General features: G+C 40.3%; 1 protein-coding gene across 3 annotated transcripts in view; it reads right to left on the bottom strand.

Annotated features, from left to right (window-relative positions):
• FIG4 (FIG4 phosphoinositide 5-phosphatase) overlaps positions 1–12,280 on the bottom strand; it is a 58,540-nt gene that overhangs the window by 33,765 nt on the left and 12,495 nt on the right. For all 3 annotated transcript variants that reach the window (XM_083608526.1, XM_083608525.1, XM_083608524.1), the window contains exons 5-10: positions 11,708–11,758; positions 9,193–9,341; positions 7,261–7,389; positions 5,675–5,775; positions 4,538–4,700; positions 3,602–3,699 (exon numbers count right to left, since the gene is read on the bottom strand). In XM_083608526.1, coding sequence (XP_083464652.1) covers positions 3,602–3,699; positions 4,538–4,700; positions 5,675–5,775; positions 7,261–7,389; positions 9,193–9,341; positions 11,708–11,758 — 691 coding nt within the window. The remainder of the gene's footprint in view (positions 1–3,601; positions 3,700–4,537; positions 4,701–5,674; positions 5,776–7,260; positions 7,390–9,192; positions 9,342–11,707; positions 11,759–12,280) is intronic.

The raw sequence follows: 12,280 nt of genomic DNA, 5'->3' as shown, positions 1-12,280 counted from the left end.
TACTAGGTAGGGCTAGATGTCTGGATTTTTTATATATATATATATATAGCAAATGCTTAACATATTTAACATACTAAGGCAGAATGACCAGCACCAGAAAGAAAGTATAAATGAGACAAGGGAATTGTCTAAACAGAAAAGTGGATTTTTCTTCCGTAGGTGTCATTTGCTTTCAAGAATATAAAGTACCAAAGAAAGTGTCTGCTTTCCAAAAGCCTTAATGCTGAGTTAGCACACCCACAAGCAAGCACCTGGACTTATAAAGAGAATTTGTATTAATATTTTGATGATAGCTTGAAAACTTCTTCCATCTGTTGCTTCCCTATTTTCTAGCTGTTTTCAGCATTATAATGTAACTTTTGGTCTCATCTGCCGCTTTCTCCCATCTCTTCCAGTTTCTAAAGAGCTATGACAAGAAACACCTGGCTTGGGTCCACGTTTTCCTCTACAAGCTGGGCACAGCAATTTAAAGAGAACACATATGAATCATCAGTTCTTGTCCCTACAGCCTTTTGCTTCCACCCTAATGCTCTGAGCATGCCATGTGCGTGTAATCTGCCCGTGACTGCACCGCCTAGAAAATATGTCTATCTAGGCAGCCAATCAATGATGCACTAACTAACGATGCACAGATGCTATGCACTCAGTGATTCTACTGACCATCCCATGAGGGATTTTGGAGTGTGGCAGAAACATTGCTGCCAGTGGCTGACACTGATCAGAGAGTCGCCTTACATCTTTTCCAGTTTTATCCTCTCAAGATGAAAAGTTCCTGCCGATAACCAGCTTAGTCATTCTTTATGGCACCCCTCCTTCTTCAGATGCAGGGAAGGAAAGCTAGAATAACTGGTTTGGAATTTTTCAACTGCTTCTTGAAATACTAGAGAGTTTCAAACTTCTGTAAAGGTATCCTGAAATATTTTTATCCAGAATGTTACAGAAGTTCCTAAGATTTAGTTCCTTCTAGAGCACCACAGTCTTGGCACCTAGAGAAACATTTTAATAGTTGCCCTTTTTGCTACATCAGTCTTTTACAACTTACTATCTTTGAACTTGGGACGCGGGTGGCGCTGTGGGTAAAACCTCAGTGCCTAGGACTTGCCGATCGCATGGTCGGCGGTTCGAATCCCCGCGGCGGGGTGCGCTCCCGTCGTTCGGTCCCAGTGCCTGCCAACCTAGCAGTTCGAAAGCACCTTCGGGTGCAAGTAGATAAATAGGGACCGCTTACCAGCGGGAAGGTAAACAGCGTTCCGTGTGCTGCGCTGGCTCGCCAGATGCAGCTTGTCACGCTGGCCACGTGACCCGGAAGTGTCTGCGGACAGCGCTGGCTCCCGGCCTATAGAGTGAGATGAGCGCACAACCCTAGAGTCTGGCAAGACTGGCCCGTACGGGCAGGGGTACCTTTACCTTTACCTTTATCTTTGAACTTAAGCACTAAAAACTTGGTTGTTAAAAAATGCTTACCTCTATACACATTAAATTTCCTTTCGGCTGTGCCCTGTTCTGTTTAGAAGCCTCATGTAGAGCCTCACATGTATCTGTTTAACTTAGCTTTACAATATATTGAAATAATGGTACTAATATTATTTTTCTCCCAGGAGGATCCACAAATAGAAGCTGACAGAGATGGAGAAAGAGGGATGTTGAAAGACTCTTATGGGACTTGCATATCCAGTTAGGCAAACGCATTTTGGAGTGTTGAATTGGCTGTTGACAGCTGTTCTGAAAGAGCCCTGGAACAAATGAACTATTTTGGTAGCCTGGTTTATTTTATTCCCAAGACACAGCTCCTTCAGTCCAATTTATGTTCTACACAGATCAAAAGGATATTTTGTAAATTAAGACATCTGAAAGCAGTCCTGTTTAGGGAAGTTTTTAAGGTTTGATGTTTTATCGTCTTTTTAATATTCTGTTGGGAGCCACCCAGAGTGGCTGGGGAAACCCAGTCAGATGGATGAGAAAGAAAATGCAAAATGTATTATATGCTTTAGATTACTGTTGGGAAGATATTTCTACTCCCTAATGAAGTAGTTTTAGACAGATTTTGCCTAAAAGAGCTGTCAGAGTTGAGCTGGTTTGAGAATGAGCCCTCACTTTCCAAAATGACTTTTGCATTATTTTTACTTTATTTATTTGGATACCACAATTTTGCTAGCCACTGAGTTCTAGGAGAAGTGCTTTCAATCACAAATATAAAACACTGGCACACAATGCCTAAAAATGCTACATACATCACGAATGGGAGTGGATTAGGACTCCAATTTTACTTTTAAGACTTGGATTGGTCTTCAAGGAAGAGTGCAGTGAATCATGCAAGCTTCCTCAGAGTACAATTCTCCCTCACATCAGCACTCACTAAGTTATGTCTATGCATCATTAGCTGAAGGCTGTCAAACACTGCAGATGGTCTGTAGATAGTGCACATATGGCACTTGCAGACATTTAGATTTTTGGAAGAGGCTGGTTTCACAAGGATGGGGGATCTGTACCATCTGTTTGCAAACAGGATAAAGATATCCAGGAACTGTGCTACATAAATGCTAGGACACAGGTGGCACAGGTGGCTTGCCAATCAGAAGGTCGGCGGTTCAAATCCGCACGACGAAGTGAGCTCCCATTGCTCTGTCCCAGCTTCTGCCAACCTAGCAGTTTGAAAGCATACCAGTGCAAGTAAATAAATAGGTACCACTGCAGCGGGAAAATAAATGGTGTTTCCGTGTGCTCTGGTACTCATCACATTCCTCTGTGCACCAGTGGCGGTTTAGTCATGCTGGCCACATGACCTGGAAAGCTGTCGGTGGACAAACGCCGGCCCTCTTGGCCTGAAACAAGTGTTGCAACCCATAGTTGCCTTTGACTGGACTTAACCATCCAGGGGTCCTTTACTTTTTTACCTTACATAAATGCTCCAAGCACTTTTCATACCAAAGGGCATAGCTGAAACCTACAATAGGGCACAAAAGTCTCTATTTCATGTGACAGTTCAACAGATTATCCCACTGCATTTTAAGCACTTCAGTGGGAAGAACTGGCTCACTGGTAAGTTATAAGGAAAAGGCACTTGCTGACACCTCAAAAGTGGCCTAAAGCCTACTTGCCCCCTATAAATGGGCTTCAGAAGCTTGGAGGATCCTTTGTAGCTGCTTTTCATGGGGACTAGGAGAAGGGATAGGGAGAGAATCAGCCTTCTTTCTAAACCAACAGAAGGCAGTGAAATCTTCAGTAAATGTAGCTTGGATCCAGATGCCTTTCCTTGAGAATGTTCAAGAAATTAGAATATATAAAGCAATGTTCTTAACAGTATAATAATAAAAGCAGTAAAATATAATTATCTGCAAATTAAAATCAAAGGTGGAAGCTGCATTATTCCCAGATATATTTTTCATGAAGTCTGTTAACTTCAAAAGCTTGCCTATCACTGTACACACAAACTTATCATTAAACCTACTTTGCATCTTAAGTGCTAAACACTGCTCTTCTAAGAGCCAACATCTTGATTTCAATGGTCTCTCTCTGAGAAATGAACACAAGGAAATGAATATATGAAAAGTTCATTAGCTTAATGAATAAATGAATAAATTAAGATAAAACCATGCCTTACCTTTACAAGATTCAAAATTATGATAGGGGAGCCAAACCTCTGGAGCATCTGATCAAAATGAAGAGCAGCTGCACGTGCATAGGGGTCAGCCTGATCCACTAGAAAAAGGAACTACTATTATTAGGTGGACTGTGATTTTGTTATTAGGAATTGCACCACTAAATGTGCCAAGTTTTAGCAGTCTCCAAAAATATTCAGGCTGGCATAGGAGTGGGAGCGTTTGACTACAGTGTCAAGCACACACTATGAAGTTTTAGCAAGCTTAATAAACTTGTAAATAAATTACAACGTAAGGAGAAAGAAACATTTTTTGGTTTATTTCAGACTGATGAAATTCTTTGCCTGCTAGCCTTTTGTTAAATATATATTTATTCCTGACCTGTGACTGTTAAGGGACAGCCAAAAAAGAAAAAAAAGAATCTGGAACTCCCATTTAAAATGATAAAATAGAAATGAAAACTAGCAAGGCTTATGGAAGCACAAGGTAAGGAAATGTTGGGCAAATAATTCCGAAGGGAGAGTACAATTGTGATTCTACAATCCTTGTAATTTTATTGCCAGGCTGCAAACTGGGGGCAGCTGTGTGTAGGAGGAACTGGACAAAACCCTATGCAAAACCGCCTTCAGTTGAAAAATCAGACCTAGTTTAGGGACTGAATAGTGGCGCCCAAACAGGTCCAAGGAATAGATCTTGGAATAGATGTCTGATCAAGCGAGACATTAAAAGAGATACCTAGTTGACACCCTATGTCCCGTTACTTTCTTTTCACCAACAATTGGTATGTGTGTGCGCAAAAAAAATATATTTCTTGTCTTGTCTGCGACTTGGAAGGACAACATTTATATTTCCTGCGTCCAATGGAATGGATTAATGAGAGCTAGTGATTTGACAGTAGGCATCTGTACAAGTTCTAAGATAACATATTGTATACACACATGTAATTGGTGGCTTAGGCATCATTGTTGAAATATCCTGAGACCAATAGAGAGGGACAGAACCCCGCACTTGGACATAAGATGAATAGCTTCCAGCAGAAAATGACATCACTGAAGCATCATAGAGTATTTGTTCAGTTTCTACTTCGTTAGCTACATCTCCCTGTACCAAAAAAAAAGCCATGACGTCACATTTTCAGCCGCATCCTCGCAAGTGACATTTATACCACCCATTCATCAGACTTATCATAGTTAAAGCAGTGCTGAACAGATGCACTTGTTCTTAATCCAACTTTAAGATTTTTAACTCCAGACCTAAACAAATTTGTTGGGAAGAACGCCCTATTAATTTTAGTTTTGCTTTCTTCTACAAAAACATTTTCAGGTTGAACAGCCTAAATCCATAGCTGCGTCAAACCAGAGACCCATGAGTGTACTAGAAGACTGCCTGGTATAAGCCTAAGGAATTTAATTACTGAGATATGCTTTATCTGGTCCCAGATGTTTTGTTCCCTTACCTATATAGGTAAGCAGCGTCTCTAGGCAACAAAAAGAACTAAGGACAGACAATTCTGAATAATCCCCTAGACCTTGATGTTCAAATGGAATCCAATCATCATCTGAAATGTCCACTTGAGAATAAGGATCCTGGGTATACGCTGGCTTGTAAGTCTATTTCAGGAGTTGGAAACAATTTTCATCTGAAGGCCATGTTCCCTTAGGGCTACTTGCCAATGGTAGTTGCACCGATAGGCATAAGTAGGCATGTTCCTATGTGAACATGCACAATGTGATTAGAAAATTGTAGCGTACCTGTAATTGTACAACAAAGTCTAGAAAAGATATATGGTAAATTAGATCACTGAATTCAAGGACACTCACTAATGCCCAAGGGTTTCCAGTATTTTACATTAAAAAAATTAAGCACATTAAATACACCACATGAATTTTTAACTATAAATGTCATCCTCAAAAATACCAAGCTTTACAAGTTTTAGATTTTCTTGTATCGTTGCCCAAATGAGGCAAAATACACGTGCTACAAAGCCAAAGGATTTAAGGTCTTATTCTCTATATAGCAATAACATGTCTTCACGAAACTCTCACAGTGAAAAAACAGATAATGATCTATTTTACCTCACAGTTTGCTCCTCTCTTCAGAAACCGTGTTCCAGCAAATTTACTTGATCTTCTAGCTATCAGGGTGACGTACACTGGACGACCATAAATGAGCAGCTCTTGGAAGCCAAGTTAAGGATTACAGATGTTTATATTATTTCTCTAGCTTATTTCTCTTGAATTTTCCCTTAGTCCTGGCATATACATGAATACACCTACTCTCAGTGCCTTTTTGTAAAATGTTTTGAAGAAGATGAAGAGTACCTTCTATTTTTTTAATATATAGTCATCTGCAGGGCTTCCATTTCAAACAACAATATTGATAACAAAAGCAAAAGAAATGGTTATTAACTATTTTGGATTACTTTATCTGGACAAAGAGTTATTTCAAGCAGATATGAGAACTCTCAAACATTCAGCAGCCCTGAGACTGTGGGACTAGAATATCAGCTTACCACTTTTGCCACAGACTTGTAATCCCATGCATCTTCTCAAACAAGAAATGTGGGTTTTTGCAATAAAATTGAAAGATAAAAAAAGCAAATCCCCTTTCAATGCTCTTTCATAAATGTCCTTAATGAACGTACAGGGTAGCCATGGCTACTTCACAAAGACTATTTATGCTAAGGCTAGATGACCTTCTAAAAGCAGTGCTGAATGAAAGCATATTATTTCCAGAATGTTTTATATATATTGAACTAAAAAAGAATCTAAGAACCAAATACTAAACATATAGTTATGCAACAATTCAATTTCAGATATTATGTTGAGCATCAGGCTTCAGTATTACAAATAATAGTCCTTGATAATCGTGTGGGTGTAGGGGGAGCTTTGGAAGATACATGCCCTGTGCTCACATGCAACGTGATTTATGTTTAAAAATATCTGCAGTTTTCAATCTTAAACATATGGAGCTACAAGTAAAGGCTACTACAAATGGAAATAATATTTTACACAGGATATTTTTAGTTGCAATTCAAAAATAACAAATAAAGTGCCATTTGCTTCAGTGTATATTCTATTTGATCCTTCTGTTGCACATTTTGGAGCTGTTTTCAACTAATGTATTTTTATAGTAATTCTACTATATAGAATGTATTTTTATAGTAATTCTACTATAAAATTCTACTACTAATTCTACTACATTTGAGCAAACATAAAAATGTTTCCAACTATCTGCCCCTAAATTAGTCTGTTCAATTATCCTATTGAGACCTGACTTCACAGTGGAGCTAGTTAAAGACATGGTCACTGTGACAGGTAAATTAAGCTATTATCAAGCCCTTATTTCTTCACTGGCAATACTAGCCCATGCACGATTTCTCGTAACATGCATGCTTGGAATAAGAATTTTCCTTCATTGTGTTTCATTATCTATGCAGCAGATGAAAACTGAAAACTCATGTCCCCTTTTCACAGCAATTAGATCCAAGAAAGATCCTTAAAAAAAGAACTAGGCAATTAATTTGTGAATGGGTTTAATTAGCATGTCCGAAGACGCTGAACAACAACTATATTGTATGTTACCATAATTCATTTCTCTTTCTACAATTTCAATTTGCTGTTACTGTAGTAAACATAAATCACCAACAGTAGGAGGATACTTGACTGTCCACAAAATCCATGAATAATATACAACAACCAGTCTCGATGAACCGTGGTTTTGACTATGTCAAGCAGTTTACCATTCCACACATATTTCCTATAAGGTTCACTGCAAATTCCAAACACACCTGAAAAATAATTGCAACCAAAAATGGTAAGTATGTGTGCTCAATGTGGCTTTTAATCAGACTGATTGTTCCCAACTCAAATCAATTGCATACGTATTTAGGCGATAATCTATTTTTATCTATCTTAAACAGTGAACAAATATCTTTTTCATAATCACTGATTTTGAATGCTCTCACCCCTGAGATTCTGCACTGTTTTCAAGGTCAGGAGGAAACAGAAACAATGTCAATAGTCTCTGGCTGAACATTGTTGGAAACTGGATGCTCAACTACAGAAATCTTTGGTCTGGTGTAGCAGGGCTCTACTTTAGTCATATACAGTGGTACCTCGGGTTAAGAACATAATTCGTTCTGGAGGTCTGTTCTTAACCTGAAGCACCACTTTAGCTAATGGGGCCTCCTGCTGCCACTGCGCCGCCACTGCACAATTTCTCTTCTCATCCTGAAGCAAAGTTCTTATTCCGAGGTAATATTTCTGGGTTAGCAGAGGCTGTAACCTGAAGCGTATGTAACCCGAGGTACCACTGTACTACAACTACAGTCTATGTCTTGTAAAGGTAAAATTGGAGCAGGAGCTCAAGCCACTCTCAGGAAACAAAGTTCCCCAATACTATTTTTAATTTTATTATTTATTCAATTTACATATCTCCCTTTATCCAAAGATCCCAGGGCGATGTATTAAGAGGCATATAGGAAAGCCAGATTTCCTTCAAACATTATAGAATGAGAGTCATTATATATGGTTCTCCCCCACCCCCAAAATGGTAGGAGTTTTACAAACTGCCCACATGAGTGATACTTCATCTAATTATTATTAATGATTCTATAAGATTCCAGGATAGCCAACATGAGTGCTTCTCATGCTCACTCCCTTCACGATGAGATGGGAGCTATGACAAAAAACCACTCTGCTCATGCACTCTCACATTTTAACTGTGGAGGGGTTGTAGGGGTATACCTGCTAGCCCTGGCCCCTCCACCCCAACCTTCTCATATTGACTGGAAACATGAAGGGAAATTGAACTTGCATTTGAGCAAACATGGTTGCAATCCTCCTTGCAAAATGGTACCTAGGGATGAATTGTAACCATTTTTGGCCATATGCACTGATAATTCCCCTTTAATCCTTCCCACTCAACATGCAAAGATTGCAGGTGGAGGCCTGTACAGGCAGCCCCTCCACAGATACCATTTAAGAATGTCTAAACAGGACCCAAATTCCCCACATTTTCCCTCCAGTAACTTATCCCTCTCTTTTCCTATAACTGAAATTTTAAAAACAAATTTAATTTTCATTGCTGATCCAAAAACAAAATAATGAAAGGCTTAGGTTCATGAGTGCTCCCAAACACTACAATTCTAACAAGATAAAACAGCACTACCCTATTTTCCCATCAGTATTTGGCACTGTTGAACAAAACAGCAGTAGCTATTAACACTATTTAAATGCTACAGAAGACAGATTAATGCTTCATGCATAAATTTGTATCTGTCAAACCTTCAAATTAGTTGAATAATCAATTGTCCCCAAAAAAAAAAAAAAAAATTTCAGCATGTCCAATTATTCTCCTGAGTTACCATTTAACTTACCAAAATAAGCAATTAATCTTTTATGGACATTGTCTTGGTCAAAAACATAAAAAACCAACTCCACTAGCTGTAATTGGCCCTTTATGTAATCTTTCGTTAATTTGGAGCTGTTACAACACTACAACAATCAATAACAAAGAGCTAGATGTTTCTGCTGTTGAAATAATTCCAAATATATGCCTGATGGCTTATTTCTATTTAAGTCACACTCACCACTTCCACCCTGAGTTGCAAGTCCCTCATCTTCAAAAATATCAAAACTCTCCTGCCTCGTTCGAGTTGTTTCTGCCTTTAGTGTGTCAAGAGGCATCCTCAGAACAGTAAGGTTATACTGAAGAGAGTGGGACAGATCATAGCTGTAGCTGAAATCAGGATGAAAAAGAAATACAATGGTAGAGGCGCTTTTGACATAATTCAGGATACAGGTCCACAGTTGCTCAAATGCAAAACAGGCTACCTTCAGGTCTTATGGCTTCTGCATATGCCTTGGGCGGGCCTAATCCAATATGGTACAGAAGGGTCAGTGGGGTGCAGTGGGCAGAACATGAGCTCTTCCTCAGTCAAGACACAACTTGAGTGACCATGTCTAGTCCCTCATCATCAGAGCCTAAGAGGGCTGCTATGATTATAAAAGGGAATAACTCTATTATGCACCTTGAGATCCTTTGGAGGTAGCGCAAAATACAAACATTTACTTATTTAATATTTCAGCTATTTATATACTGCTTTATCACATGACTTTCTGAGCAGCGTGCATAAAGATTACAAAAAAGCATGCAGTGGATAAGACCCATTAAAATTAATCATAAAAACATAAACGTCATTAAAATACATGCTGAAATGGAAAGGTCTTTGTCAAGCGACTAAGGTTCAACAAGGGAGGGCACCTATCTGATCTCATCTGGGTCCTCAATACCAAATGTGTAGCTTCTGGTGGATACAAGCTGGGCGTCTGAGCCATGGGGGACCACTAATGAGACACCCCCCAGGTTCTTAGTGGCTGGGCAGGGATATCAGGAATCAGGAAGTCCTTAAGGTACTCTGGACTCAAGATATTACGGGCCTTGTAATACAGTACAAGAACCTTGAACTTGGCCCATAAACACGTAAACAGCCAATGCAAGCTTTTAAGCACCAGAGACATGTGCTGGCAGTAGCCTGTTCCTACCATCAGTCTAGTTGCAGCGTTTTGCACAAGATGGACCTTCCAGACCAGTCCCAAGAGTAGACACTTTTATTGAAACTGATCTGACTTGGGTATGCAAGGTAAAAATTATAATCCTATGGTGCAGACATTTACAAACCAAAACAACAACAACAATCCTGCAGCTTTGTTATTAAATGGAGTGCTGAAACTGATAACTTGTAACTTTGGTGGAGCTTGGGCTTGGTTCATGATGAGCTCGGTCCCTCACTCTTCCTTCCCATTGCCCAAAGCTTAACTGTTAGCAGCTGCAGTTAAGCCTTTTGGGAGGCCTCTTTGTAACATCTCCCCCATCCTGATGCCTGAAATACTGAAATGAAAGCATCCCAGGTGCTAGGTATCTCAGGAAATGCTGGAAATTACATGCCCCATGGTTCTTGGCACCTAAGATATTGGTTTTTCTGTATCCTAAGCAGCAGCAGAGCAAGTCGCTGGGGTGCCTGGGGCAACGCATGTACCTTGCACACAGGGGCGGGGCCAGCCACCCACAGGGGCAGGGCAGGACACAGGGGCTGGGGCAGGACACTCTGTGGGGCTTCCAGAGTCTGCCTGCTTCCTCCCACTCAGCCGCCCTGCAGCTGAGGGAGAGGCAGCGGGCGGACTGTTTGGGCAGTGTTGGAGTCTGTGCATGCCTAAGCCACTGTGTCTCTCCCAGGGGAGACGTGTGGCTCAGGAGCACTGCAGGCCCCACGGTGAGTGCCGCTTGGCATTTTGTCACCCCCCTCAGTAGTGACACCCGGGGCAGCCAACCCCACCACACACCCCTCCCTCCATCCCTGATCCTAGTCAGCAGTGACTAGTGGAGATCTCACCCAGGTACATTTTGTGATAAGAAAAAGGGATGATGGGGCAGGGCTCTGGTGTGTGGGAGGAGGAGGAGGAGGAGGAGGAAGACTTAGCTCCTGTCACACTTTCAATGAAATGGTTGGGAATGCAGAGGAGTGCAAATTTCAGAATGGGCTCAGAAATAATACTAGTCATTTTCAGATTTCATGGAGAAAAATAACTTGTTTTAGCTGAGGCCCTTTCTAAAAACTGAGATGGAAGGGTTCATCCATCATTAGCTTTGTAAGCGGTCAATTGTGCCCACTGATCCTTGGAACTTCTACCTTCACCACTGCAGGGGTCAAATTACATGAAAAAGTGATCAAGGGGACTTAATGGCAACCAGGTAAAAGGAGCCAAAGACAAGAATGGCTGGGACAATTTCACATATGATCAAGGTGTCTCCCCTGCCAAGTAAGTATCTGAATGTTCCTATGTGATGCCAATAAAGGTTACTTGACTTGACTTGAATTTCACAAAAGAGAACAGAAGGATCCTAGGACCTGGACAGTGGTAGGCAACAAGCACATTCTGTTTCAACAAATAAGTTGCCTGTGAGTGTTTCTAAATGGAAATGCTTCAGACATCTTTATCCTTCCGCAGGATTGTGAGAGAGATAATGGAGAAGGAATTCTTGGATGTTCCATAATTAAGAACCAATTTCAACATTCTAATAATCATTTGAAATGAAAAACATACCTGAAATAAAAGTTACTAGACAGGTCCACGTTCTGAAATATTCGAAGGTATCTAAAGACACAGTAAGACAATATTCTCATAAAGCAAGGGTGCGTTTTGTTATAGCCCCAATACTTTAGCCCCTCCACCAACAATGAAACATCCTATCAGTCAAAGAGTCATTCTCATTAGCTCTGAACATGTTTTGAATATTTCTTATATTGGTTTGTGAGCTCAAAACTATATCCTCTCTATAAGAATGAAGATGCCAGGAGAGCATATGATAGCTGTACATACCCTAGGAAAAAAAGTCATGAAAGAGAAGGAAACACCAAAACTTTAGTTAATGACAATGCACCAGTATAAAGACAAGCCACAATACTAGACTTCATACGATGTCAGGTGATGAGTCTTGGCCAAAACAGTGTAGGCCAAAGGTTTCCCACCAGTGCTCTGAAAGGTAAGGAAATGAGGCAGCAATCCTACACAAACTTACCTGGAGTACCATATTTTTCCGTGTATAACATGCCCCCTTGTATAAGACGCCCACTATTTTGGGGGACTCCAAATTAAGAAAATGGTGGGGAGATTGTC

Source organism: Podarcis filfolensis (genome assembly GCF_964270895.1).
Source record: "Podarcis filfolensis genome assembly, chromosome: 3".
Taxonomy (NCBI): domain Eukaryota; kingdom Metazoa; phylum Chordata; class Lepidosauria; order Squamata; family Lacertidae; genus Podarcis; species Podarcis filfolensis.
Note: the sequence above shows the minus strand (reverse complement) of the source record. Positions and strands in the feature narration are given on the sequence as shown.